At 38.0% G+C, this 25,989-nt stretch overlaps 2 protein-coding genes across 3 annotated transcripts; one reads left to right on the top strand and one right to left on the bottom strand.

Annotated features, from left to right (window-relative positions):
* Positions 1–223: 223 nt before the first annotated feature.
* On the top strand, positions 224–3,610 carry LOC108104034. Its single transcript, XM_017209869.2, has 9 exons — positions 224–1,028; positions 1,099–1,589; positions 1,646–2,037; positions 2,094–2,325; positions 2,386–2,613; positions 2,670–2,912; positions 2,970–3,217; positions 3,278–3,328; positions 3,382–3,610. The coding sequence occupies exons 1-9, from the start codon at positions 224–226 to the stop codon at positions 3,488–3,490; spliced, it is 2,799 nt and encodes a 932-aa protein (XP_017065358.2). The 3' UTR covers positions 3,491–3,610.
* Positions 3,611–5,427: 1,817 nt separating this feature from the next.
* Positions 5,428–24,427, bottom strand: LOC108104122 (nardilysin). 2 transcript variants are annotated; one of them, XM_017210024.2, is made up of 5 exons: positions 24,236–24,427; positions 11,773–11,943; positions 9,909–10,087; positions 9,533–9,820; positions 5,428–6,355 (listed from the first exon to the last, which is right to left on the bottom strand). In XM_017210024.2, exons 1-5 carry the CDS (start codon positions 24,297–24,299, stop codon positions 5,774–5,776), a joined length of 1,284 nt encoding a protein of 427 aa, XP_017065513.2. In that variant the 5' UTR covers positions 24,300–24,427; the 3' UTR covers positions 5,428–5,773. The 2 variants fall into 2 exon arrangements, with proteins under 2 accessions (XP_017065513.2, XP_017065512.2); XM_017210023.2 differs by lacking the exons at positions 9,533–9,820; positions 9,909–10,087; positions 11,773–11,943; positions 24,236–24,427 and adding an exon at positions 6,629–6,649.
* Between the last annotated feature and the right edge of the window lie 1,562 nt (positions 24,428–25,989).

Raw genomic sequence — 25,989 nt, 5'->3', positions numbered from 1 at the left:
CAACGAGAGAGTTTTTATTTTGAAACCTCTTAAAGTAAAAATCAAAATTAACCAGCCCTTTACCTGACTCTCCATCAAAGTAAGCATTCTTTTAACTTCAAGAAACGTGCCTGTCGTCAGGGTCAGCTCCCAACATTATTCAGTCTGCTTCTGAGCGTGCAACTTGAAATATTATTTTCTTAATCGTGAAAATCTCGCAAGCAAATAACAATTTCTATAGAAAATGGCCCATAGAGGCCAGGGGGAAAGGCCGGCGGGAGGACCGTCAGGTTCTCCACCGCCCCGTCCGCCGAAAATACCACCACCCACCTCGCCCCGTGGAACTTCAACGGCAACGACACCGGGCGATGTGACTCCGGCCCGCGGACCTCCACCAACTCCGGCCACAAGGCGGGTTTCGATAGGAATGGGAACGGACAAGCCGGCTTCCGGCAAGGCTGCCAGTACCATGGCGTCGCCAGCAACAGATGCAGTAGCATCATCGCCAAAACCATTATCGCCGAAGAAAGATCTTGGACCATCACCACCATCGCCACCTAAATCAAGTCTTCGCGATCCTGGCCCATCAACATCACCAGGAAAACCATCCACACCACCTCGGACAAGTGTCCCGGATTCCGAACCGGGACCATCTACCAGAATATCCATTCGGGAAGCAGGTCCATCCTCGTCTCCCCGAGCTACTACCCCGGACTCGGCAGCTGTATCCCCTCGGCGACCCAGCGTTGATGCTGGCCGAATATCTTTTCAAGCAGGTCCGTCGACCTCCAAGGCTGTTAAGCTAGCCGCTGCTGGGGACAGTTCATCCCAAAATCCTGCAAAGGAAAAACTTAAAATGTTTCGAAAAAAGAAAGGCGACGAGACATCAGCGTCACCCCGTGGCCAACGGCCGGGTTCGCTCACGACACATACAGCAATGCAAAACAGGGCCAAGACCAACCGAATCCTTTACACGACCGATGAGGAGGTGCGCGAAGCCCTTGTGGAGTTTTCCGTTTTTATCATTTTTCTGATCCTAACATCTCTGGGTAAGTTTGTACTTAATAAAAACCAATGATTAGTATCGCAAAACTCATAAGCCCAAAACTTATTCCACAGTCGTTCTCTCCGTCCGTCACTCGTATATGTTTTACTTCAACGACACAATGAAGAAACTGTTTACTACTCGGGAATTGGTGGTGGCACCTTCGGTCACGATTTGCTTTGAGAAGCTGATCACTGTGCCAGATTGGTGGGACTATCTGATCTATAACTTTCTGATAACTCTTCACGGCGATATGACTTTTGGAGACGGTCTTCCAACGGATAATAATACGATAAATGATCAACCTCCGCCTCAAGAAGCACCTGTTGCGAATGAGGATTCGCCTGATGAGTTGCCGGGCGAATTGCCGGCGGAAAATCCCGAAGAATCCCCAGAGGCTGAGAGATTGCAAGAGGGTAATCCGTACAATATGGATGGGCGTACTAGGTATATCCGGCAGGCGGAATCAGAAGAGGGTTCACCCGGAGATGACAGCGAAAGTGTTCAAAATGAAGTTCCACCCTTAGATCATTTTCACAACAACATGAGTTCACATCATTTGGAGGCGAGTTGATTATTATGTACATGGATATATTTAAAACCATAATCTCTGCTTTCTAGGGACGTGTCTTTCTTTATGAAAACCTGCTATTGGGTCCGCCACGTCTTCGGCAAATTCGAGTGAGGAAGGATAGCTGCTACGTCAACGACGCCTTCATCAGGTACTTCAACACCTGCTATGCCGCCTATTCCGCCGGAGCGGAGGAGCGCAAGGTGGTGCACAAGGGCTCACTATATCGGACGATGAACGAACTGGATTCTACGCCCATTTGGACAGTGCTGGCTTTTTATCGCACCGGTGGATACACAGTAAACTTGGACTATGAGAAGGACAAGAACCTGAAGATCATTAGGGACCTTAAGGAAGTTCACTGGCTCGATCGGGGCTCACGACTCTGTTTGGTGGAGTTTAATTTGTTTAATGAAAACACGGACATTTTCCAAAGCGTAAAGTGAGTGGTTCCTCGTTTTATATTTTAATATTCTATGTATTTCTTTAATTGCTTAGGTTAATAGCGGAAATTCCGCCTACTGGTGGTGTTATACCCCAGGCACATCTGCAAACTGTAAAACAATATTCCTTCTTCACGGACCGCAGCATGGTCATGACTGTGATCTATATTTTCTGGTATATTATGGTCGTCTACTATACCATCTACGAAATCACTGAAATACGCAAATCCGGATTCAAAAACTACTTATTCTCCATGTTAAATATTCTGGATTGTGTTATATTGCTGGTTGGTGTCTTCTTTGGCATTTCAACATTTTGAATTTCAAATAAAATAATCTTTCCCCAGGGCTGTTACCTTGCCTTGATGTACAATATTTGGCACACCTTCAAAGTTCGGTCCCTAACTGCCAAAGCCGAAGTGGAACTGACATATCAAAGCCTGGATGTACTCTGTTTCTGGAACATCATCTACGTGGATATGATGGCCATTTTGGCCTTTCTTGTGTGGATAAAGATCTTCAAGTTCATCAGTTTCAACAAGACTCTCGTGCAGTTTACTACGACTTTAAAAAGGGTAAGTATAATCATAGGCTCTAAAAATTAGAATACCCTATTATTTTAAACTCTTAGTGCTCGAAAGACTTGGCTGGTTTCAGTCTAATGTTTGGAATTGTCTTCCTGGCCTATGCCCAGTTGGGTCTTCTGCTATTTGGCACCAAGCATCCGGATTTCCGTAACTTTATTACCTCTATTTTGACCATGATAAGAATGATCCTGGGCGACTTTCAGTACAACCTCATTGAGCAAGCCAATCGAGTTCTGGGTCCCATTTACTTTCTCACCTACATTCTGCTTGTGTTCTTCATTTTGTTGGTAAGTTATATTGTTATTCTACCATTATTGTATACTAAATTAGTTTCTTTATAATAGAACATGTTCCTCGCCATTATTATGGAGACCTATAACACAGTCAAAAGTGAGATCACCCAGGGCCGCAGTCACTTGGGCTCCTATATTTATAAGAAACTGGCTAACATGCTCTACTGGATAACCCATTGTGGACGAAAGAGGCGACCTCAACCTCAAGCATCTGAAGCGGAGGACAAGAATGCGGAGCAAGAAGCCAATGCCGCCCAGGAAGAGCCTCAGGAGATGCGAAAGAACCTGACACCAGCAGAGTGAGTTATTAAAAATACCTTTCAATTATTTCTTTAATATAAAAATTAAATATCTTTCAGGCAACAGTATTTCAAGGACATTCCACCAGAAGAAAACCATGACATGGTTCGGTAAGTAGTTAAATTTAAGTTATAAAAACTCCCAATAATTGCCTTCGTTTCAGTCTCAACAATCGTGTTGGTCTATTAGAGGAAATTCTGGAAAAGTTAATCACCAATATGGATGACATTCTAAAACGCGTTGAGAAAGAACGCAATACAAAGAAAAAATAGGAAAACGTTAATTTCCTTACCCCTAATTACATTCTTAAATTTGTTTTTGTTACTGTTTAAATTTAACTAAGACACCAGTTAAGATTAATTCCAAATCTATTAAACAAACATTAAAGCTCAGCTCAGCAATTTCTAAAATTTTATAATGGCTTGCACACATTTTACCTGGCAAACAATCAAATAAGCGAAAATTAATTAACTTCAACTCCGGCGGCAGCTTGAGACTGAAGCAAACCCACAAAACCGCATGAACCGAGCGCTAATCTCTGCCGAATCCGTGCCAGCTTTGTGCCCTTAACCCTCTATTCCCCACATGCCCTGCTAGTTCACACCCGCCATTCATTTCTACATTTGGGAACAAAGGCATAAAGAAATTAAAAACGCAGGTGGAAAAAGGAACCTCGAACAAAGGGGCGAGCCACGAGTGTTTAGTTAATAGCAAATAAAGGGAAATGCACTTTAAAAATGTAAAATTAAAATGCAAAATAAAATTACTAACTTAATCAGAATTCCAACCACCTTTGTGCTATTTTAAATAAATTTCAATTTCCGAATATGACCAAAGCTTGGCCTAAAAGATTTAAAAATGCCATGAAGACTGAGCTATTTGGCTTTGTTTACAGCTCAAATTTGTTAAACGAACGAACGATATAAGGCATATAAGGCCCAGTTCATACAGACATAGCCACATTTATATGCCTCGCATTGTTTCGCTTTTGTAAATACAAATTGAAAAGTTGCAATCATTGCACCGGCCAAAGCAAATACACATAAAAATGGGAACTGGAAATGGAAGTGGGAGTGGGAATATAAACCATTCAACAGACAGGTGAGGAAGAGCACTTGAAAAGACCCAAAAGCCCAGCCCATCCTTCCCATTCCAGACCAGAAGAATCACGGATTGAGAGCACAGGAGCCATAATTACTGATATGCTTTTTACTCACACCCCGATGAGCTCAAAAACAGTTTACATCCTTTATTCGCTGAATGGCTCTGCTGCTGTTGCTGCTGCTGATGATGATGATGAGGGTGGCAACTCTGGTTGTAATGTACAAATATGTGTCGGCCACTTAAGCATTCAATGTGCTTGCCACCCAAACAACATTCGTCCATCAGCAACGAAATTTAAAAAGTAAATTCTGTACAGCTTTTCATTTTTGTTCATTAAATTCACTTATTAAAAAGTTAGCAACAAATTAGCAAACTTTTTTCATTCTGTTTTTCGGCTTATGAGTTTTCATTTTTGAGTTTCTACTGAAGTTAAACAAACAACAGATTTATTTGGAAACCTGAAATTAATGGCTGTTCTGCAAACAAGCAAAAACATAAAGAAACAAACTACCTTTTTCTCTAAAAAATTGTTGAAAAAATTGAAAATTGTTTTTTTTTTTACTTTTCAGCATAATAAACTTTTTAGCTTATAGATTTAGCCAAAGTCCAAGAAAATCAGATGGGATTTATGAAAATGACATTTTCCATTGCCGTTTTTCACTTGCTGACTATAATTCACCAATTAATAAGCTCTTATGGCCCATGGTTTTGTTTGACAAAAGAATAACAGGCAATTAAGTTAACCATAAGTTGACCACAATTAATTACCCAGATGCATAGTATGGAAAAAATAATTAACTAGTAGTATTTTTTTTAAATGCAGAGAGAACTAATGAGGCACATAATGCCTATACAGCAGTTTATGTCCATATTCAATTTAAATCAATGGAATTCCCTATGGAAAAGCCTGAAAGTATGCAGCACATTCATCGAGGTATTTAAGGCCGTTGCTGAATTTGGTTAATAAAATAAGTGGAAGTATCATCAAGAAGGATAAATCATACAACCAGAAGAGTAATAATTATATTATGTGAGGGTGTTATTAACCCTTTTCGATTTCACTTTGTGGGTTTAAAAATAAATAATAACATTAAAAACCTTTACAAAAGCTTCAAGTTGTATTTATTCTTCGTACGATTAAAATTTTTTAACCAAAGGCATTTGAAATGATATTATACATATTTTTGAAGGTAGTGTAAAATAAAGCGAACTTATTTTTGAAAAGTACTTTAAAGTATTTTATATTTTTATTTTAACATAGAAATAAATAATTTTCAATGCAACAAGGCACACCTAATACTCGTTGTCTATTCTCAAAATAAATACGATAAGTTACGGTTGAAGAGAATGCCGATTTCTTTGGATCTCCCAGAGATATCCTCGATGAAGTGTTACAGACTACTTACTTAAGATTAAAGGTAATGCCTAGACTAGATAAGGACAAAGGGTCCTCATTTCGAGGGCTCTGCTAAGGAAAGCTTTTCGAACATGGGCATAGTTCTGACAACAGAAGGGTGCACAATGAACTCGGCATCGGGATTATGGGGGAAATCGGGATCTGCGGCAGCCATATCGTTGACAGCGATGTCGTTGGACAGGTCAACGGGCACAAAGTTTTCCTCGATATCGATTTCGTTATTCAGATCGTTTCCAAAGTCTAATTCTTGGTCATGATCTTGATCTTGATCTTGATCCTGGTCGAATTCAGCCCACTCATCGTTGAAGGTTTCGCTCATGATGACGGGAGTAGTGGCCTCGGCATCTTCATCGTCTGAGGAATCGAATTCTTCGCGCTCCTTCTTCTCTTTATTTTCTAGGTATTCCTTGTCCTCCTGATGATCCTTCTCCAAATCTTCTTGATGTTGAATCTCCCCTTGCACGGATGCCATCATTTCCTTCAGCTGATCCATCGTCTTCTTTTGTTCTTCCGAGAGGGTCTCCACTATTTCCTCACTGATATCAGATGCTTCGAAATCGGAGTCTGCGGGTGAGCTGGTGTCAGGTTGTGTGGTATAACTCTTGGTTGTTGTGGTCTGTGCATCGTTTTGTTGTGAGTTTAGTGGTGTATTGGTGCATAATGTGTGCGTGTGTGCGAAATAAATGAAATAAAAGTTATGATTAGTTATAGATGGTTTATAAGAGCCAATCTTTTGAGTTAGATATTAATAAGCACTAAATGCAGGGGCATGCATTCGGTCTTAATATATATTTTTAAGATTTTTAATATAATCTATTATAACTTTTGATTTACTGTTTTTAAAGATTAAAATAAATTCTGTCTTATTTTAATCTTGTTTCAAACTCACAATTACGCACTTCTTCACTCGTTTCCCTCAAAATGTTAACTGAGCTGCTGGCAAGTCAAGCTTAAACTTTTATAACAGAAACCTTTACAGAGACCATGGTAAACAAGATGGAGAGAAGGAGAGAGTCCGACTAACAGCAGTCTACACTGAAGTCTGAATTGGAATGAGTGCAAAAGAGAGCTAGCTACAGAGCTGGACCTTTACATACGTATCTTATCACTCAGTTCCCTCTTGCTGTTTAAAAAATATATTTCTCTCCCTTGATTCATTATTTTCGCTTTATATTATTCATTGCTTAACTCGTGAATCACCTTCTTTCCCTGTTAAATCAGCATTCAGCTTATAGCCTCTCTCAGCTACTCTTGTATGTGACGTCATATATTGATTTCTGTACTTCAAACTCGTTAGCCTTTTCTTAGAAATTTATATTAATAGCAACCACCACTTTTTACACATTTCTTTTGTTTTTGCTTGTTGAGATCGATTAATTATAATTTCAGATGATTTAACTCAACGGAAGCATTTTGAGTTGAGATTAAAATGAGAGGTAAGAAAGAGTGTGGGTTTACTAATTACTTACTATAGATTTTATGCAGATGAACTTTAACTGAGTCACCTTCTCTGTTTCTTAGGAATTTCTTGAGAAATGAAACTGCTTGAAAAGAGGAATCACCTTTGAGATGATTCAAAATATGTTTGATGATTTACTGACCAAAAGAATTTCTAATGACAACAGTTTCTGACCGCAAATAAAGCAATCCTGCTCGTCGCTTTTGCAAATAAATTAGGTTGCTGAGAGCAATATTGAACTCACATTTTGTGTGAAAAAAGTATAACTACTAATCCCTTGAATTCCGATGCTGTTCAATATTATATTTATATTACATTTTTAAATAAACATTTTGATGCTTTTAAAATTACTTTACCATGCAGTTACACACTTTTCCCCAAATGCCACTGCAATTACTTTCATATAATTCGAAAAAACTGCATATGTAAAAGTTATGAAAAGCTCACAAGTTCACAACTGCGAATTATGTGGATTTCCATGGCTGTTTTATACATTTTTTTCATTGGAAAATATTAATAAAACGCTCAGTCGTTTGTAAGTTTGCGATTACGCCACATGCTTTTTGCAAAAGCTTAAAAACACCAAATTGTTTAACGGCCTTCAACAATTTTTGCAATATTTCAATGCAGCTGGATAAGGAGTTATGGCCAACCCCTGACCCAGGCCCTCAAAAGCACCCTGCCGTGTGTATTAATATTTATAACCATGAATATTAAATTCAAATAAACGCATGAGAGGCCACCTACACCCTACACCAGCCCATACCCTCTTTCCCAAACACAAACCACAACTTTCAATATCCGTGCGAGATGAAAAATAAAGTTGAAAACTCACACAAAAAATTAAAATGAAAATATAAAAACAAATCGAATGCAATTCGCAACTTGTGCGAATAGTTTTTATTTTATATTTTTTTCTCGTCTCATGCGATTCGCTTCCGTTGCGGGTTGGAAAATGTCACCGCTGGCATTATTTAAATTTTAAATTGCGTATTTAAACGTTGACATGTCACTTACAACTTTAAAGTTGTTAATAATTGCGCTTTACGCCGCATTGCATTTTTTTTTACGGTCATTTATTAATTTCTCGCTGATTTATGCCGGCACGCAGAAAGCAACAAAAAATTTATCCAACCGGCACTCGTCGATTTCCCCACAATAAATTCTCATAAATACATCCAACGCCGCCCACCTGCCACGCCCACCATTTCGCGGTGGGCCAAACGCCCAAGACAAGGATTTATGCGAGCGGAGCACATGACTTTTAATAAAAATTAATTTTTATTATGGCCTAAAAGTAATTAATGGACTTGCAACAAAAAAGTCAAGAAAAATGGTGGCATATGATGCATGCACCGCTGATGGAATGGTAACACGTGTGTTACCAATTGCCGTTGGGTGGGGAAAATTGAGGTTGCCGAAAATGTATATATAGCCCTTGATGGGAGCAAAGTGCACACGAAAATGAGTAATTTTAAAAAATAAAATTTAATCATAAAAACCTCAGCTAAACCGAAATTTATCAACCTTTAACTTTGTCATGTTTTCACTCATAACTCTATATGTCAATTACACAACTCAGATATATACACTCCCCTCTCATCACATTAACCCTTTTTACTTATCTACACATTTGCATAATATTTTGTTACATCCGATTTTGCTGTGGCCACAAACTATAATTTGTTTGCATTATTAATTTAGATGCAATCCAATGCCATCGAAAAAAGAGTGAGGATAAAATTACTCACAAATCCAATGAAGCAATATGCATATTATATGATGGCAGAAACAATATTAAACGGGAAGAAAAAACCATCTAATTGTACAATTAAACATTTTGTCGGGTTAATAAAATATTTACGATTGCGGTTTGAACAGATTATTGGCCTGACAAATTAGCAAAACTTAATTATAGGGCAAACGAAACTAAAAAAGGATTAAATTAAAAATAAACAGCATAGTAGAAACTAGCAAATGAAAGCTTTAAACAAACAGAAGTAAATAAAAACTAAAATTATACCACAACCAAACCAAATCACCATTAAGGTTTTATTCCAGTTGCATAATTCGATGTTATAGTTTTTTTTTAGTAATAAGTAAAATAAACGCAGGCAGTTTATGTATTATATATACAGTTGGGATTGTTTAGTTTTGTCGAAAACTTTATTTAAAAAAGAATAGAAATATGTATATAGGTATATTACAAGTTTATAGAAAGATCTCAATATACAATTCGCTTTTTGTTTTGGTTAGTAGAGCGCTTGCCAAGCATTTTCAGGTTAAATGTTCTTCAAAAGAAAGTTCGATTCTTTTTCGAAAATATTTCTATACCTCGGGCTCATCGATGTCACGCACCTCGTTGTCCTGGGGCTGTTTTTCCAGCGGCTCGCGGCGATCGTCCTCATCTTCCTCATCAGCCTCCACAAACTTAGTGGACTTCGGTGGTGCAGAAGTGCTGGGAGCAGCAGCAGGCTGAAAGTCGCCACCACTGGTGTGCACACCCTGAGCCACCTCCTCGCCACTCTCCAAGGGACGCACGTTCACCAAACGAACCTTGAAAACGCTGTTGTTACCACCATATACCGTTTCGTTGATCTCCACCTTGTGACCATCAACCACCTGAATTGGTTATTATTTTTTTAATGATTAAAAAATTATTTAAGTTTCTAGATAATTTAACCCTTCTTGGTTGCTTTTTACCCCTTACCTTAACAGTGGAGGTGGTGTTGGCGTTCTTGGAGTCCAGGGGAATCAAGGGTCGCACTGCGAAGGAGAAGGGATTGCCACTGCCGGACTCATCAGAGTCGCCATTGGGAGAAGCTCCATCCTCACCAGAATCGCTGCCAATCGCAGGCCAAAGACGGGTGCGCAGACGATGGAAGAGATCTAAGAAAAAAGTTAATTTAAATAAATTAATCATTTTGAGGAATAAACTAATAAGGATGTTAGGACCAATGTAATAAGCCCTTCTAAAAAAAAAACACGGAAATTTAAGAAAAAATGCTCACAAAAAATTCAGTGAGAAACATGGCAGGTGTCCTTGGTCTAGACAAGTCCTTGAAAATTCCCTCTATATCTACTCCATCCTTGAGAAAGGAAAGACATTCCGTTGTCGTCTGTGTCTCATGCTAATGTATTTTTCAGTTTGAAAATCCCTAATCCGTAAACGCACTAAAAAGCGTTTTCTGTGTCGCCGGCGTCTCTGTCTTTTTCTTGTCTGCACTTTTGTAAGCCCCAACCCCTTGACCCCATCTCACCCCTATTCGCCTCAGTTTCTTTTGGTCTTTTCCAGTCTAGTTTTTTTCTTTGTGTTCTCTTCAACCTTGTCATAAATTCTTGACCGCATTGTTTGCACGACTTTGTTTTGGCCCGGTTGCTGATTGCCGTTTGTCGACAAATTCATTTGCTGGCTGCATTTTAATGCGTTTAAATGGCTGCGTGAAATAGTTTACGGCTGGGTAAAAGTTTTTCATGCCAGTTAACGGATGAAAAATTCGGAAAAATCCAATAAATTATGTATTTTTGTAGGTAAATGATTTCTCTTCTCTAAAAAATGGCTCCTTGTGTATTAAAAAGAATTTGCTGACAAGAAACTTCGCTGGCCACCGCAACGTTCAACTTTCTATTTGTCTATATGCCATTTTCCACGCTTCGTTATCGTTGACCCCCCACAATCTGCAAAACCCCCAACTAACCAAAAAAAAGAAGATATAAGACAACAAAGAGTATAACAACTTTTATGCATATACAATGCCCAGGGCTTTGGAAAGTTTTTATCCTGCCCCTCGAACTCGAATGTATTAGGATAAGATTTATGAAGTTTCATCTCCATCGTCGTCATCTGCAACGTCTTAGGGTCTTAGTTAAGCAGAAATTGGCAAGAAGAGGCGCAAAACTTTTCACTTTTAATGGTCAACAGACTGGTTTGACCTACTCCGCCTTCACTCCCCACTTCCTTCTTTGCCCACCATAAATATAGAAATAAATACAAGAGAATAAATAAACTTTGTCTGGGCTACAGGACTTTGACATAATATTTTGATAAATTGTTTTTCATTTCACTTCTCTGGAAGTGGGTATGGAGTGGGCAGAAATGGAGAGGCAAAAGTTTAAAAGTCCCCGAAGGACAGTTGGCTAATTGGCCTGGCCAAGGGAATATGCTTTTAAGCCATGGACACCAATTAATAGAAATATTCTCGATGGCTCTGATACTCTTTTTACTAAAATTTAAAATTAAACAAAAATGACTTTAATTAATTGTATATTCTGATTAGAATATGATAGAATAACTTAAATAAAAACAGAATATTTCTTCTGCAAACACAACATAAACCCCATTATACCCTTTCGGCGTTTTATAATATCAAGTATACGTAATGTGTCATCCGTTCGATCATCGTTAAGCTGAATAATAATGACGACATTAAATGCATTCGAGACTTGTAATTGCATTGCATGCTGTTTTTGAGGCCACATTAAAATATTGTTTAATTAAAAAATCATTATAAATGCTCAAGCCGATTAAGCAGCACATCACGCATACGCCGCATGTGACGCCGCACGGCACTCACCATCGAAGGAACCGAAGAAGCCCAGATTGAAGCTGGAAGGATTTGGCTGGAGGAAGGGATAACCAGAGCCCGTATCGATGACGCCGCGGAAGTTATGGAAATCCGATTCCTCGGGCTGAGGCCTTGAGGGCACTTTAATCACCTCCGCATCATCCTGCGGGTCGTTGCGAGCTGAAAAGTAATAAGAAAAAGGGAAAAGGTTATTTCAGTGGGAATTAAATACTGTAAGTCCATCATTAAGAGGCAAATTGCCTGGTGAAAATTGGATTGAATTAGTCAAATCAGCAGGAAACGACCCCTTTTTGCCTGCCTCATTAACGCTGATTACGCCATCTTTACTTTGCATAATTTTTCCGTCTCCCGTTTTGGTCGGTGGTTTATGATAATGCAAGTGCTCTTTCCACTGGACCTTTGCTCGATTTCTAAGATATGCTGTATATATAATATATATGGGAGCAACTTTAAATACAAATTCTCGCCACTTCAACAAACTGGGCCAAGGCTCTATCTGAGAGCCCCTAAATAACGAGTCCTTCGCTGGAAATCAGAATGAGGGAGTGCAGTCAGGTTGCAGGCATAGATAAATTCACCCCTCGCCTTCTGCTTTCCGCTGCCGCTCAATCTTTTTCTCCCTTAATCTTTAGTCCTGGCATGTTGCACTTCATAAATCTCGGCAGCTGACACTGACAGCGACAACAGGCAAACAACGCAGCACAACCATCATACAACAAGTGGCCAGAGGGAGCACAAATAACACAAATCAGAGGGGAAAAAGAAAAGGCGACCTAGGTTCTACCCAGTAATAAGATTATCTTAAATTACCAAAAGATATAGTGATCTTTGATTGCCTTAAATTACATCAGTTTTTAAGGATTATATCCTACTTATTTTTAAAGCATACGTTTTAGGTTGAACCTTAAATGAAATATTTCCTATATTCCCTATATAAAAACTCTCAAAGCCTCAAAAACTTATAAATATCGATTACAACCCTTCTCCCAGAAACCAACATACCCCTCCATATCAGACACTTGCAACCCAACTAACGACGTTAAAAATAAGTCAAGCAGAGTTGACTCTCCTCAACACAGATCTGGGCAACTCAGTTCGCCTCCAGTTGGAATGAAATGTGAAATATGAAAAGCTTTATGTGTTGCGTAAAATTGCTTACGCAGAAGGCGAACGTATGTGACCCCGAAGGGGTCATTCGGTGGGGGTATCCTACATGATGTCTGATTCAGGGGTGCACAAAACAAATGCATTTTTGCGGCTCCCCTTTTACGTTCGCTTTTTAAGCCGATTTATGAGAAATATACACGATGCCCGCAATATGTTTGGGTTTTTGTGAAAAAAATGTCACCACCATCACTACCCCTTACTTGTGTACAAACACCTTTTCCCCCCTTAAGTCCCGCCGAGCTCAAACATAAAGTGGAGCAATTGAAGAAACAAAAACAAAGACCCCAAATATGGGCCAGAGGCGACCCGGTTAAAGGGGGTAGATTGGCAGACGTGAATGTCATTTACAAGTGCAAATATTTACCTTTGGTGGTGCATATGAAAGTGGGCTACCTGCTGGCAAATATGCACCATGGATATATTTATTGGTATTCATAAATGCACGGCAAATATTTCGGAAAGTTATCGAATGTAAAATTGCTCTGAAAAATGTTTTTATTAGTTGTTAACTATATATTTAAGCTTTTTTGATAAGTTTTCTTCACTTAATTACAGTTTAAATCTACATCTTAGTATATAAAGCCTTTCAGGTAAAAGAATCACAATTTAACTTACTTAAAAAACGTTGAGCAGGGGAAAAATACAAAAGATAACCCCATCGTTGCTCTCCATCAACCCCTCATTTCAAAGGCTATTAATCATGCGAAACGTGGAGAACGCAGGAAATATGAAAACATCTAACATGGCAGTTTCATTAATTTTCCAATAATTAAGCCCAGACAGGGGACTACGGCTTTTTCTCCCGACTTTTCGCATTATAACCGCCTCGGCCCCTGCTGAATTATGGAATTAATAAAGCCAGTTGGCAGATTTTTGGGAAGCCAAAAAGGGACTGCGCAAATTTCTGCAATGCGCTGCGCTTTTGTTCTAAACACAACGAACAATTTTGTTGCTAATTATGTAAGGTTAACAAGCGAAATGGGCGTGGCACTCATATATATACATTTTTTTTTTTTGTATTTTTGGGGGCTTTTCACTGTTTTTGGTTTCCTTGTTCTCTGGGAGGCCAACATAAAATCCCTGGCAATCGCTTGGCCTGCGTTTTATGGCGCTAATTGGCCAAGGGGCAGCAGTGGGAGTGCCCTGGCTGGCTGGCTGCGTCAATTAATTAACATAATTGTACAATTTTGCATAATTTAGTGAGCAGCAATGATGATTTTGTGTTGTGCACCGGACTTCTTTGCCTTGGCCCTGGGAATATCCCGAGCTTTGTGGCTGAAGTTGCTACTTTTGAGGGTTTTCTTGCTGGAAATAATATCCGAGATTTGGTTTTAACTACAATTGTTTATGAAATGGTAAAGAATTGTGTATCGAAGGGGATTTGTTGAAAAGGGAAGTCGAAACCTGCTTTGTTATTACATTTTTAGAAGTTAAATTAAAGACTGGCAGAGTTTCGACAGGTAACATGGATATAATGTCATATTTTTAAAATTTTTAATTGAATACAAAGAAAAGCAGAGAAAATCTATTAGCAAAGTCAGTTTTTTATTACAAAATTTGCCAAAGCCAAAACTTTCCTGCCTGAGCCATCAATGCATAATTAAAAGACAGGTTGAGAAAGATGAGATAGGAATACAATATTTTACTAGGAATAAATGCTTAGAGATAATTGCCAACTGGCCATGGTTATTTCTTCTTTTGCTGTGGAAAATTGCTGGAAAATATCAAATGCTCTTCGCAATTCCCAAATTGCTGCGCTCAAAATGGTAATTAAACTGCTGGCCAAATACGTTGGGCTTGGGCCATGGATTCCATTGCAATTGGGTACCAACGGGGCTCATCCCCGTTGGGGGGGGCTGAACCATTTTGGCCATCAAATTTATATTGCGGCTGTCCAGGGCAACATAGATGAGTGGCTCCAATATGGTTTTGGCCAACATACAAAATTGCAATTCGCTTTTTGGCCATCATCGATGCATGCGTTTTCAATTACTTGGCCGTTCAAATTGTTGATGAAATATGTGTAATACTCGCTCGTTTATTGCCGAGACAAGTTTACCACTTTTTCACTATTCATTTGCCATTTTCCATTTTCCGGTCTCCCTCCGTTTTCTCCCTTTTAAAATTGCAAATTCAATTCACAGAAAATTTGATCTGCCGCCAGTGCGGTAGAACTTTTCTAATTAATATAGAAATAGTGGCGAATAAAATATGAAAAAATTTTGTTGAAAATAAATACAACTTTTCAACTTTTACTGCGGGGCATTCTCATTAAGCTCTGGCCCGCCTCCTTTTCCCGATTTCCATTCAATTTATCCCTTTGGCCTTCTATCAATTTTTTTACCATTTTAACGTTCACAAATCAATTTAACTTTTCCAGCGAATTTTTGCCTCGATTTTGTTGCTCCTTTTGCAGTTGCATGCAATTAATGAATTTTTAATAGCCGCACTTTGGTTAATGTAAAAAGTTTTCTCCCCTAATGCCTCAGGGAGAGATGGGGGGTAGTAGGGGCTTAGGCTACTTGTTGTAATTATGATTGTAGTTGCAAAAAGTTAGTTTCCTATGTAAATCTTCGAAGGCTCTTCTTTTTTCACCGCCAGACTACGAGCAATTACTAAAAGGGAGAAGGTAGTAGAAAAAGGCTTAAATGGAGAAAATCTGGAAATTATTGAAGTCTCTGGAAGCCCCTGGTAAAGATGAAATTAAAAAACAAGAAGCCCCAATTTATTATTTAACATGAAAACCTAGATTAAATATTTAATGAAAATAAAGAAAATTGTAACTTTTTGGATGTTTTGAGTGCCTTTACTTGTAGGGAAAAATATCGAAAATAAACCCAATTAATTCTTACTTAATTGCTGTTATAACACTTTCCCCACTCCAAGGGCTTTCGGTTTTAAAATCACCTTTCCGGTCCAAATCCATTAGCCTAATCCCACCACAGATTAGATCCCGACCACCCAAATTTTGTGCAATTGCAGCTGCAAGAGCGAGGGGCCATCAACGCCTTTGGAACGCAGCAGACCAAACCCAAACCCGAACCCAAGACCCAGAGAAAGGCATTTCAATCACATACAAACATTTGTGCTTCCTCCGGCCGAAGTGTGTGGAAAGGATGTTGGGATTCCGCCTCCTGGCAAACTCGATTGTATGCAATTTGGGTTAAAATGATTTCAAATCAGTTGAAAACCACTGGCCAGAGACAGACGAAGGAGGCCTGTCGAAGAAGCCAAGGCAAATGGGAATGGCCACAGAGGAGGCGGTCTATGTAGCTGGGAGTGGGCGTGGTCCGAGTGCAGACTTGTGTCACGTTCAAGAACTCTAAACAGGAGGAAAATTAGTTTGATGCCCCACACAGACGCATATCTACCGACACTTGATGGCCCCTGAATTGGGGGGTTAATGGGGGCATATGTCAACAGCAGTCGAGGAGAAAGTGAAATCAAAGCCAGCTTTTCAGCTGGCCACCCACTTGTCCATCGCCCATCGACCAACGCCCACCTCCCCCACCCACTGACAGACCCAATCGAGTGAAAGTGCAGACTGAAGCTTAGTTGCTGTCATTCTCCAAGTGAAATGCCATTCAATTGACCTGCGTGATTGTGTGCCCTGCTATTTTGCTAGCACGCATTTATCACTCACTTTAAAATAATTGTTTAACTTAAATAATATTATTAAACATGAGAAATAATGTTAAAAAGGATATAAAAAGTCAACCAACTCCTTTCTCCCGAAAGTATGCAAGAAAAGGAATATATTAGTAATGTTTTTGGTTATTTATAAATATCTTCTTTTTTTATACCTGTATTTCCAAGATTTGTTGAAATAACTTTTCTCGAAAGTTTAGTTTTCATAGATTTATAAAATCTAAAATTGTGTTCAGTGCATACACACGCACATGTTATCATCTCCCATCCAATCACAGTTCGATGGAAAAAAAAAGGAGAAGAAAAGTTTAACAAATGATGGACGTGCAGAACCCCTTCGCAAAGTGCACATATCGTTCTGGTTTGAGCTTTGGAAAAACGAAAACGAAATTAGTTTAACGTCTGAACCCCTAGCTAACCGCCCTAAGTCCCCAACCCCTGGTCAACCCCTTTTTAGGGGCGGCTGTCTGTCTGCTTGCTATCAATTCTAATTACAAATGTCAACAATGATTTTTCGGCCATCCCCTTGATGTGCGAGTTGTGCGATGACGTTGGCTTTGCAGAATGGGGGCTCTCCCCTCGCCACCCAATCACGACTAAATCGAAGGGGGTTAGTGGGTAGGAGGTAGGATGGTGCCACACTGGGTGCCTTGATTAATGTGACGCGTTGCAACAACAGCTGGGGTCACACACACGGGTCTCGTTTCACGGCTGTCTCCTTTCTGCAGACCACTCTTTGGGTTAAAATACACTTGAAGAAAAGTTAACTTAAAATACTCTCTAAAACTGATTTGTTTCACAATCTTAAAATTTTTTCTATCCTTAAAACTTACATTTTTATGAAACTATTAATAAAATTAATGACCAGTGGCAATCACTGAAATTTTTTCTCAGTGCACGCTTCATGGTGTGGCGGATACGCTGCCTATTAGAGGCTGCGGTGCAGTTCTAGTTATCTGCATGGTTATTTCCCTCTGTCTACAATTGATTGGCAGTCGCGTTGAGTGGCGACTCCATATGAGGCTGTGATAAGTTGGGGCACATCCAGAAGAATGGGTTGTGACAGATTCGAGTTATATGGCTATGTGAGGCTTCAATCGGTCTGATGGCCAATGGCAAAAATGTCTGGAGTGGGGATGTTAATGACTTGAGCGGAGATAACAAATGCGATTTAGTGGATAGCTCAATGTGGAATTACGAAACAAATTGGTGGGATTACATTTAAGGATGTGAGATTGTCATTTAAAGCTAGAAAGGCAAAGCAGTATCTTCATTTTATACCCAAAATATCTTTAAGATTAATAAATGTAATAAAAATCCATTACAAGCAATTTTCTCGCCCTTTTATTTCACCCACAATACAACTTCATTAGCCAAACAAACAAATAACTTAATGAATGAATCTTTCAACTACCCCATTTCTCGTGCCCCATAATAAGAGTGTAATAAAATCAAGATTTGCATGACAAACCAATTTTTACGTGCCACGCAGATGGCAATGAGGAAGTCGGAAAGAACCGCTAACCAAAACAAAACGAAATAAATATAAAATCAAATTTAATTCAATTAATTTTGGGTCGCTAGGTCAGGCTGTACCACCCACTCCCTCCCCAACCCCACAACTTAGCCCACAAGTCAAGTCAGGTGCTACGTTCATTTTTCATTTCTCTCTCCACTTCATTTGCATTTTCGCAAAACAAAAACAAAACGCGATCTGAGCCTAAGCCGTACAGGAGAAAGAGAAACACCTCGAATGTAACTGTGAAGAATACACAGAGAGAAAATATGACAGGCAAGAAATGTTGAATGATTTAAAATGCTTAAAAAGAGATATCTAGAAATATTAGATGTATATGGCGAAAACATTATTATAAATATAATAATTATTTCTTCCTGTGTAATCCATCTACCTCGCTCTCTCCCTTGGGCACTCTCTCCCGATTGCCAAATGTGACAATCGTGTCACGTACTCAATGTTCTGGAAGATTGAACGTTACGTTTGTCGCGTTTAAAATGAGTTTTTTCATCTGAATTTGATTTTGATTGTTTGGTCCCGGACACGAACCGCACCGCCCCCTTTTCCCACACCCTTGGCAATTGTTGTTGTCATATCGTCGCCACATGCAACAAATTATTCTGCAAAGCAGCAAAAATGAAATTGCCAAAAAGTAAAATTGTTTAATTTTAGGCTTTCCCCCGGCCATTGTTTGCCTTCTCAGCCTTCATTATTCCTGTTGGATCAAGAATCATTTTTGCCGCCGTGTACGTGCAGAAAATTTGTAAAGAATGAAAAAGCATTCGGTTTTTGATTTCTGTGCTTGATTTGTAAATGGTTTTACCTGGTCGTGGGAGGGGAAGGGGAGGTGAGTGTGGCAGGTGCTGCAATTGTTAATGATTTGTGTGTCTGAGTCTGGCCCGAATGAGTACGAGTCTCGTTCTGAAGGCTTTCACTTTAAATTTGGCATCAAATGGCAATCGATGGAGCGAAACACTGGGCTACAAAACAAGGGTAGTATTTGGTAAGTTTACTGCCTTTGGATATTTTTATTTTTTTATATATTAAAGTGTTCTTCAGGAAAATGTAGTAAGTCCATATAAACGTACAAAAATATATACTTATAGCTATAAATAAATACGACAGCTTATACTACGAATAATTACTTAAAAATCTGTCACCAATTCAAGCAGCTGAGTGTTATAGGTTCCGAGAATTCAAAGAAGGCCTGTAATTAAGTTCTGATATGCTCAAATAAATCCCAAAACCTCTCTTTATGCGACGCAATTTTGGCAGTCATCCAAAGGGTTCCTCGGTTTCTTGGTCTCTGCCAGATATGCAAAATTTTCATAAATGCCACAGACTGCAGGGCTTTTGTGGGTGAGGCCCAGAACATGATTTACGATTACTAAACTACTTAATGTTAATCAATTGTGCAACAGAATCATGACGATGATGGACACATTTCGTTGCCCAGATAATTGCAGCAGACACTTTGTGCAATCATTGCAAATGTTGCATGGTGACAATGCTGAACGCAAATCCAAATCAATTCAAAGTGAGGGAAATGAAGGAAAATCAACGGTAAGAAGGCTGAGAAGGGGGCGGAATGGTAGTTGAATTTCGCATATTTTTGGTTGGCTGCAAAAACCGCAAATTGCTATTAACGAAAATCTAATCATAACCGGAAATTAATTTGACAGGAATCTCATTAAATTTACAGCCATACCAAAAGGACATATGGCAGCAGCTGCTGACGGGTCTGGGAATCCGATCCCATTCCACATTTTCAACCCATTTTCAGCCCATTTTCAAACCCACTTTCAAACCCACTTTGAAATCCTAATTCGCCATCCGCAAATCCCCTTTTGGCAAATCGTTTAAAGCTGCATTGCGTTGACATTGCAACTGCCAGCTGAGTATTTGAGTAATGTACGGGATTTCATTATAATATACAATTATTCCAGTGCTTTCTTATGTTTACACGAGGGCTAAGATCGTGAATTTTGTAAAAGAACATAAAAAGGATGGAGTATAATTTAAAAGATAATAATGAAAACTTAAAGGCATTGCACTTTTATAATATTATATAACTTTTTTTAACCGAATTATATTATAAAACCATATATTTTTGTAAAACTTTATTCCGATATAGCCACCCTATAAACTGATAATTATAACTGCCAACTAATTACTGATTACACCATTCCGCATAACCATCTTTGTGCGATTGTTCCATGTTAATTCGCCCAGTTTGTGCTGACTATGAGGAACTGCCTCCTCTGGCTTCTCTGTCGACTGGCTTCTGTAATTTATTTCTGATTTTGGGTTTGCGCCATGCGTGGCTGAGCATTAGAGCCGCTTGCACATTTTGCCAGCACATAAATTAACATAAAGAGGCGGCAAACTGAGAGGTGAGAAGGAGGCGTGGCTGTGTGGGCTAGGTGACGTCAGTGAAGAGAGGGAGTGGAGAAGGGTTATAAGCCTCTAGGGAGGCCTTGCAGCGATTACGTGACATTGAACCAGAGCCAAAGTGGCTGATTCTGATGTTCTGTTGCAGTAGTTCTCAATCACAGACGACGAGAGTTTGAGTCACCGTCTAATTGAACAGGGACGGCGGCAAGAAGGGAGGCCCGCTTAATCCCTTCGTGACATCTGACAATTGCAATTCAGCTGGCGAGTTCAGAGTCTGGAAAGTCCGCTGATCTATTGTCTCACGGGGGTATTGTTGGCTTTTCATTGTTGATTAGGCAAATACTATACAAAAATGCTTAGTTGATGTTTTTTTTTAGTTTATTTTTAGTGTATTTTTACAGCTGGCGATGAATCATGGATCATTAAGTTAGGTCTCATTCCTGGCATTTACTGTTTTCACAATATTTTAACTATATTTATTTGACTTATAAAATACATAGGAATTCGAATTGTTAACTAAGCAAAGCTTCGAATAAGTTACTTAGTTATTAAAATTAAAATTATTCTAAGACCATACTCAATACAGCAAATATTCCCCCATTCAGCCAAAGCTTTTTGCTCATCTAGCTAACAATTACTAAAAGCCAAAATAGAAAGCACACATTCTAAACACCAATTCTCATGTCTACTATATTTCCCTCCACTTTTAGAACGCAGTAACGTTACAACGACAGAGTTTTTGTGTAGATTCATATAGGTTTCCATTGAAAGTGATTAATCATTCGACTGCAGGCGAAACAGATGTTGCAATACCAAATTAACAAGCTGCAACTTAAAACACTAGTTACACTGTCATGTAAAATGATTTCATGTAATGAAATCCACAAAGGCTTAACATTTGAATGGATTAGAATGGCTTAAAATAGTATAAACTAAAAATTATCTTCTATCTTTGAAACTCCAAACAAAGACAGCTTGCCAGAATTCAATTGAATTTCCCAAACTTAATTGTTCATTTGACCAAAAAACAGTGGAAAAATCTAAATAAATTACAATGAAAACCGAAATGTTTGCAAAGCTGATAAATTAATTTTATATAAATTAGTGTGACAAGACAGGAAAACACAAAAACTCCTTGGAATAATAAACCAATTAAAGTTTGCAGTTCAAATTCCAAAAAACAATTTCATTTCATTTGAATGTGGCTCCAGCTCGTTGGCCTTGTTGTTTTTATTCATTTTACAATTCATTCGAACAAAGCTCAATTTATTTGGATTCGTTTTCGTTTCCCTTAAGTCACCGCAAAAGTCCAAGATTCCAAAGCAACATGATGGAGTCAAGTTAAGTCAGTTTAAATTAAAAGACCAGATTTTACGCATTTTATTTAGTTAGCAGAAGTGTTTTCTATTTAAACAATTTATTCATTTAATTGACTTTGGTTTCGAAGCCTTAATCTAATAAGCCTTTGATGACATGGGTATTAGATAAGAAAATATCAGAGTTCCCTGGGAATTGTGATTAGAGTTTAGTTTATTTTAATTGAATTTCGATTTTCAATTATATTGTCAGCATAAAATAAAACAAAGCAATGAAAATCTTTTTTAATTTATAAAAAATAACTAAAAATATTATCGCTTGATTAGGTCCTTGAATTAAACCTCAATTAATTGCCGCTTTTAGTGTTTTGTCAACAATTTTCCATAATCAGCTTAGTTGCCCCGCCATAAATGAACTCTAAAATATTTCCACTTCATAACAATTGCCACTGATTTAGGCCAGACCGACACAAAATGCTAATTACCTGACCATTCATCATACAATTTAACCAAAATATTTGTAAAGGTCCGAAAATTAACTTCAATTTGCATAAATAAATATCTCTCTAAATTAAACAAATTGCCCGGCCATTCATTCACCAACAATGAAAAATAAAAATAATAATTTACCAATAATTTTCATAATTGTTTTGAGTTTTATTACTCCACGCATAGTTCCACATACGAGGAGCAGCAGCAGCAGTAATAAAAAAATGCAAAAAGTGATTTATGTGAACATGCAATTGCAATTTGTTCTGTGGCCGAGAAAGACATTCCCTGGAAAAAGGCCTTAAAAGCGAATTATGGCCATAATTAACCCAATTCGCTTGGCCATGGGACACTGGCATGGTACGCCGCCGTTCCCATAAAAACAAAATTAAGAAATATAAGAAAAGAAAACAAGCTGAGAAAAATGCTTAAGAATTTCACTTGCAATCAGGCCGAGAAACGAAATGGGCCAAAAATGACAGAACTTGAGTGTATAATATTCACATGTGAGTTCGTTCAACCGATTTTTGGTTTGTGAAAGCTGAATATCACAATAATGGGAATATATGAGAACTATCAAGAAATCTATAGATATCTATCATAGGAAGATTATGTAAAACATCTCTCAGATGTAAATAAAAATCATCAATCCAGTTTTTCCACTTTTATAGTACTTTAGTTTGTTATGGTAATTCTTTTAATTGTACTTAAGTTTCTTCCAAGCTCATTCTAAATGAGAACAATAGAATATTTAATCAAATTAAAATTTAAAATTCAATTATTTATAACTCACTTTAAGATTTTATTTTAACTTATAATTCCTACACTCAAAACTATCGCACAAGCTATAAAATTCAATTTAGTTTATAAACATTGAATCAGCATTAAATCAAGACCTGTCGGCAAGTTTTCCCATCAATTTACCAAATAGTTCACAATAATTTGGGGCACTCATTGCAAAGATGAATCTTGAGCCGAAAAATGGAGATTCAACAACGAGTGTTGCATAAAATTTTCATATTCCTTGCAAATGATTTGGACTGCACCGAATTTGACAACTTCAAGAGGCTGTGGCAGCTGCCAACCCGCTGCCACGCCCGCTCTTTCCTCCAACCGCCCATCATCTGCAATTCACTGGCAGCTTCTTCAGCAGCAATTTATGCATTCAAGTGGCAGCCAAAGGCAGCGAACAGCAAACGCTGATGATGACAATAAGGACGCTGAATCCCTGATGCTGCGCCGAGTATTCCTGATATTTTGCCATTTGTAGTTACTTGTGTATCTGTAAGATGCATTTGGCTGATTGTCAAGTGCCTCGCTTTGTTATCACGAAGCTGCCATCATTATCCCGCAAAGAGAATCGACTTTAAACTTCAAGCTGCTATTTTTTATAACTAAATGCCTTTGTTTAATCAATAGAGATTAAATATATTGATCAAAGACTTGTTTTTATTTAAAAGTTTAAAAAAATATTTCCTGTTTATATTTAATTTAAACACGTAAACATCAACCTATTTGCTTGAGCTGCGTTTGATTAAAAACATAGTAAATAATGTCATTAAAAGCTTAACTTAACTTTGGAATTGCTTCGAAATCTTTCAGAATTCACCAGAATTTTCCAGATTATCAATGCATAAGAGAAATACAAAAGTGTTCTCTTGGAATTCCCTTTTCTTATCAATTTTCTTTGTTACTAATGTCAAAAGGTTGTCGCTGCTATACAATATATATTATGTACTATATGTAAATTGTATGCGGAAGAATAAATCTGATTCAATACTTCGAAAAGATTTAAATCCATTATCTAAATGTATTATATCACAAGTGGTTGACTTTTTAAAACCTATTTTTTACTATAAACTGCTAGTTTCATTGCAAATTTGTAGACCTAAACGGCTTATTATAAGGGCTTTTTACTCACCTGGCAATGAAAAGACTCCACTAAGGGCCAAAGTGGTCATCAGCACTCCGAATAACAGCTTCATTTTTATTTAATTTTTTTTTTTGTTTCTCACAATGTCTGGGTACTTTTGTAGATTTTAGTATTTGTTGATTTAGGGGTTCAAAGTTTTTGAAAAGTTGTTGTGAACCAGCAACTAGATTCGATTCTGTTCTGTGTGGAAAGACAAACAATCGTCAAATGCGCTTAAATGATTTGAGGAAGCGGCAAATAAACGGAAAGCAAGCGAGTGAGTGAGAAACCGAGTGAGTGACTAAATGACCGCTCTCTCACTCTCCCTCTCACTCAATTAGTCGCTGGTTTTATAAATATTCTAAATGGACAGAACAAAGTGTTGTGGGAAGACCGTTTCACCATGCCGGTCAGCTGGGTTCAATATTCTGGGACACTAGTGTACTGTCTGCAGCGTATGAGTAATATTGGTTTTTTCGTATGCAAAATGTTTAAATATTTTGAAAAGTTATTTTAATAGGTATTTTTAGATTATGTAGTTTACTACATTTTTAAACATTTTTTTAGGTATTTAATTTACTTTTTTTTTAAGGGGATTTACCCGCCACTATGCCCACCTCAACCTGCCGTAAATTTAGTTGAGCTTTCAATTTACTTAATCAGTTTTTGTCTATGCTTCGTTAACTGCACGCGGGCTTCTCTATTCCTCTATATTTTCATTTACTTTACTTATTTTATTTAACTTCGGCCCTGTCACAGTTGCTGAATGTTTTTCTATTCTACGTTTTATTCACAGTTCGTATTTCGATTCCACATTGATTGCATTGAGTGGAATTATGTCAATTTGACGACTGCTGAAATCACCTGTTGAACGAGCTTGGCTTAGAGTTCAAGGTTGTACTGTAGCTTATGTAAAACAAAAAGCTTATATGCCTGTTTCCCTCTAGAGAAACCATAGAGAATGGTTCTCTTCCAAAGAAATGAAAACGGAGATTAAACGATGGGGCGATTCTGTGTAATTAAATTGTTATGATAAAGTGCTTCTTGTTAATTCTCCAGATAATGCAGTCACGCCTTGATTGAGCCGAGTCCAATCACGACTTGGCTAAATGAAATGGCCAAGATAGAAGATTTATAAGTAATCAATATGGGAAGTTCGATTATGAATGATCTTTTTTGACATTTATTACATGAAAGATCTTACTACAGGATATCTGAATAATATATTCAACTATTATGCAAAATTTACAATTGAATTTTATTTAAATTTTTATAGGGTTAGGAAAAATTTTTCTAAAATTATTTACTTAAAAATAAATCTTTCAAGGTCTGAATATTCAAGAACTATAACTTTTTATAGCAATTTTGAATGCCTGATTATATTGAAAATCATTTCTTTATACGGGACGCAGCATAAAAGTTAGCACAAGTAAATATTTCGCAAACAAATGGGTGAACAAAATTAGGGTGGCAAATTGTTGAGCAGACAGCCTAAATAAGCTTGAAATTGTTTGTTTGTAAACATTTTTGTCAGCGTCGAAGCGGAAATCGTTCACGCATAGTATTCCACACAGCACACACATATTAACACACCGACACACGCGAATTTGCATAAACTTATTGTATTGTTACCGGTGTCATACAGTTATTTCTGTAGATCGTTTGAATCATTCGATTCGAAAGATCGGTGAGGAACGCGCGATCTTCGACGTGCGTTGGCTTTAATGAAATATTTCGGACTAAATGGTTGCGTACGATTTTGG

The sequence above is a fragment of the Drosophila eugracilis genome, unplaced genomic scaffold (assembly GCF_018153835.1).
Source record: "Drosophila eugracilis isolate 14026-0451.02 unplaced genomic scaffold, ASM1815383v1 contig_445, whole genome shotgun sequence".
NCBI lineage: Eukaryota > Metazoa > Arthropoda > Insecta > Diptera > Drosophilidae > Drosophila > Drosophila eugracilis.
Note: the sequence above shows the minus strand (reverse complement) of the source record. Positions and strands in the feature narration are given on the sequence as shown.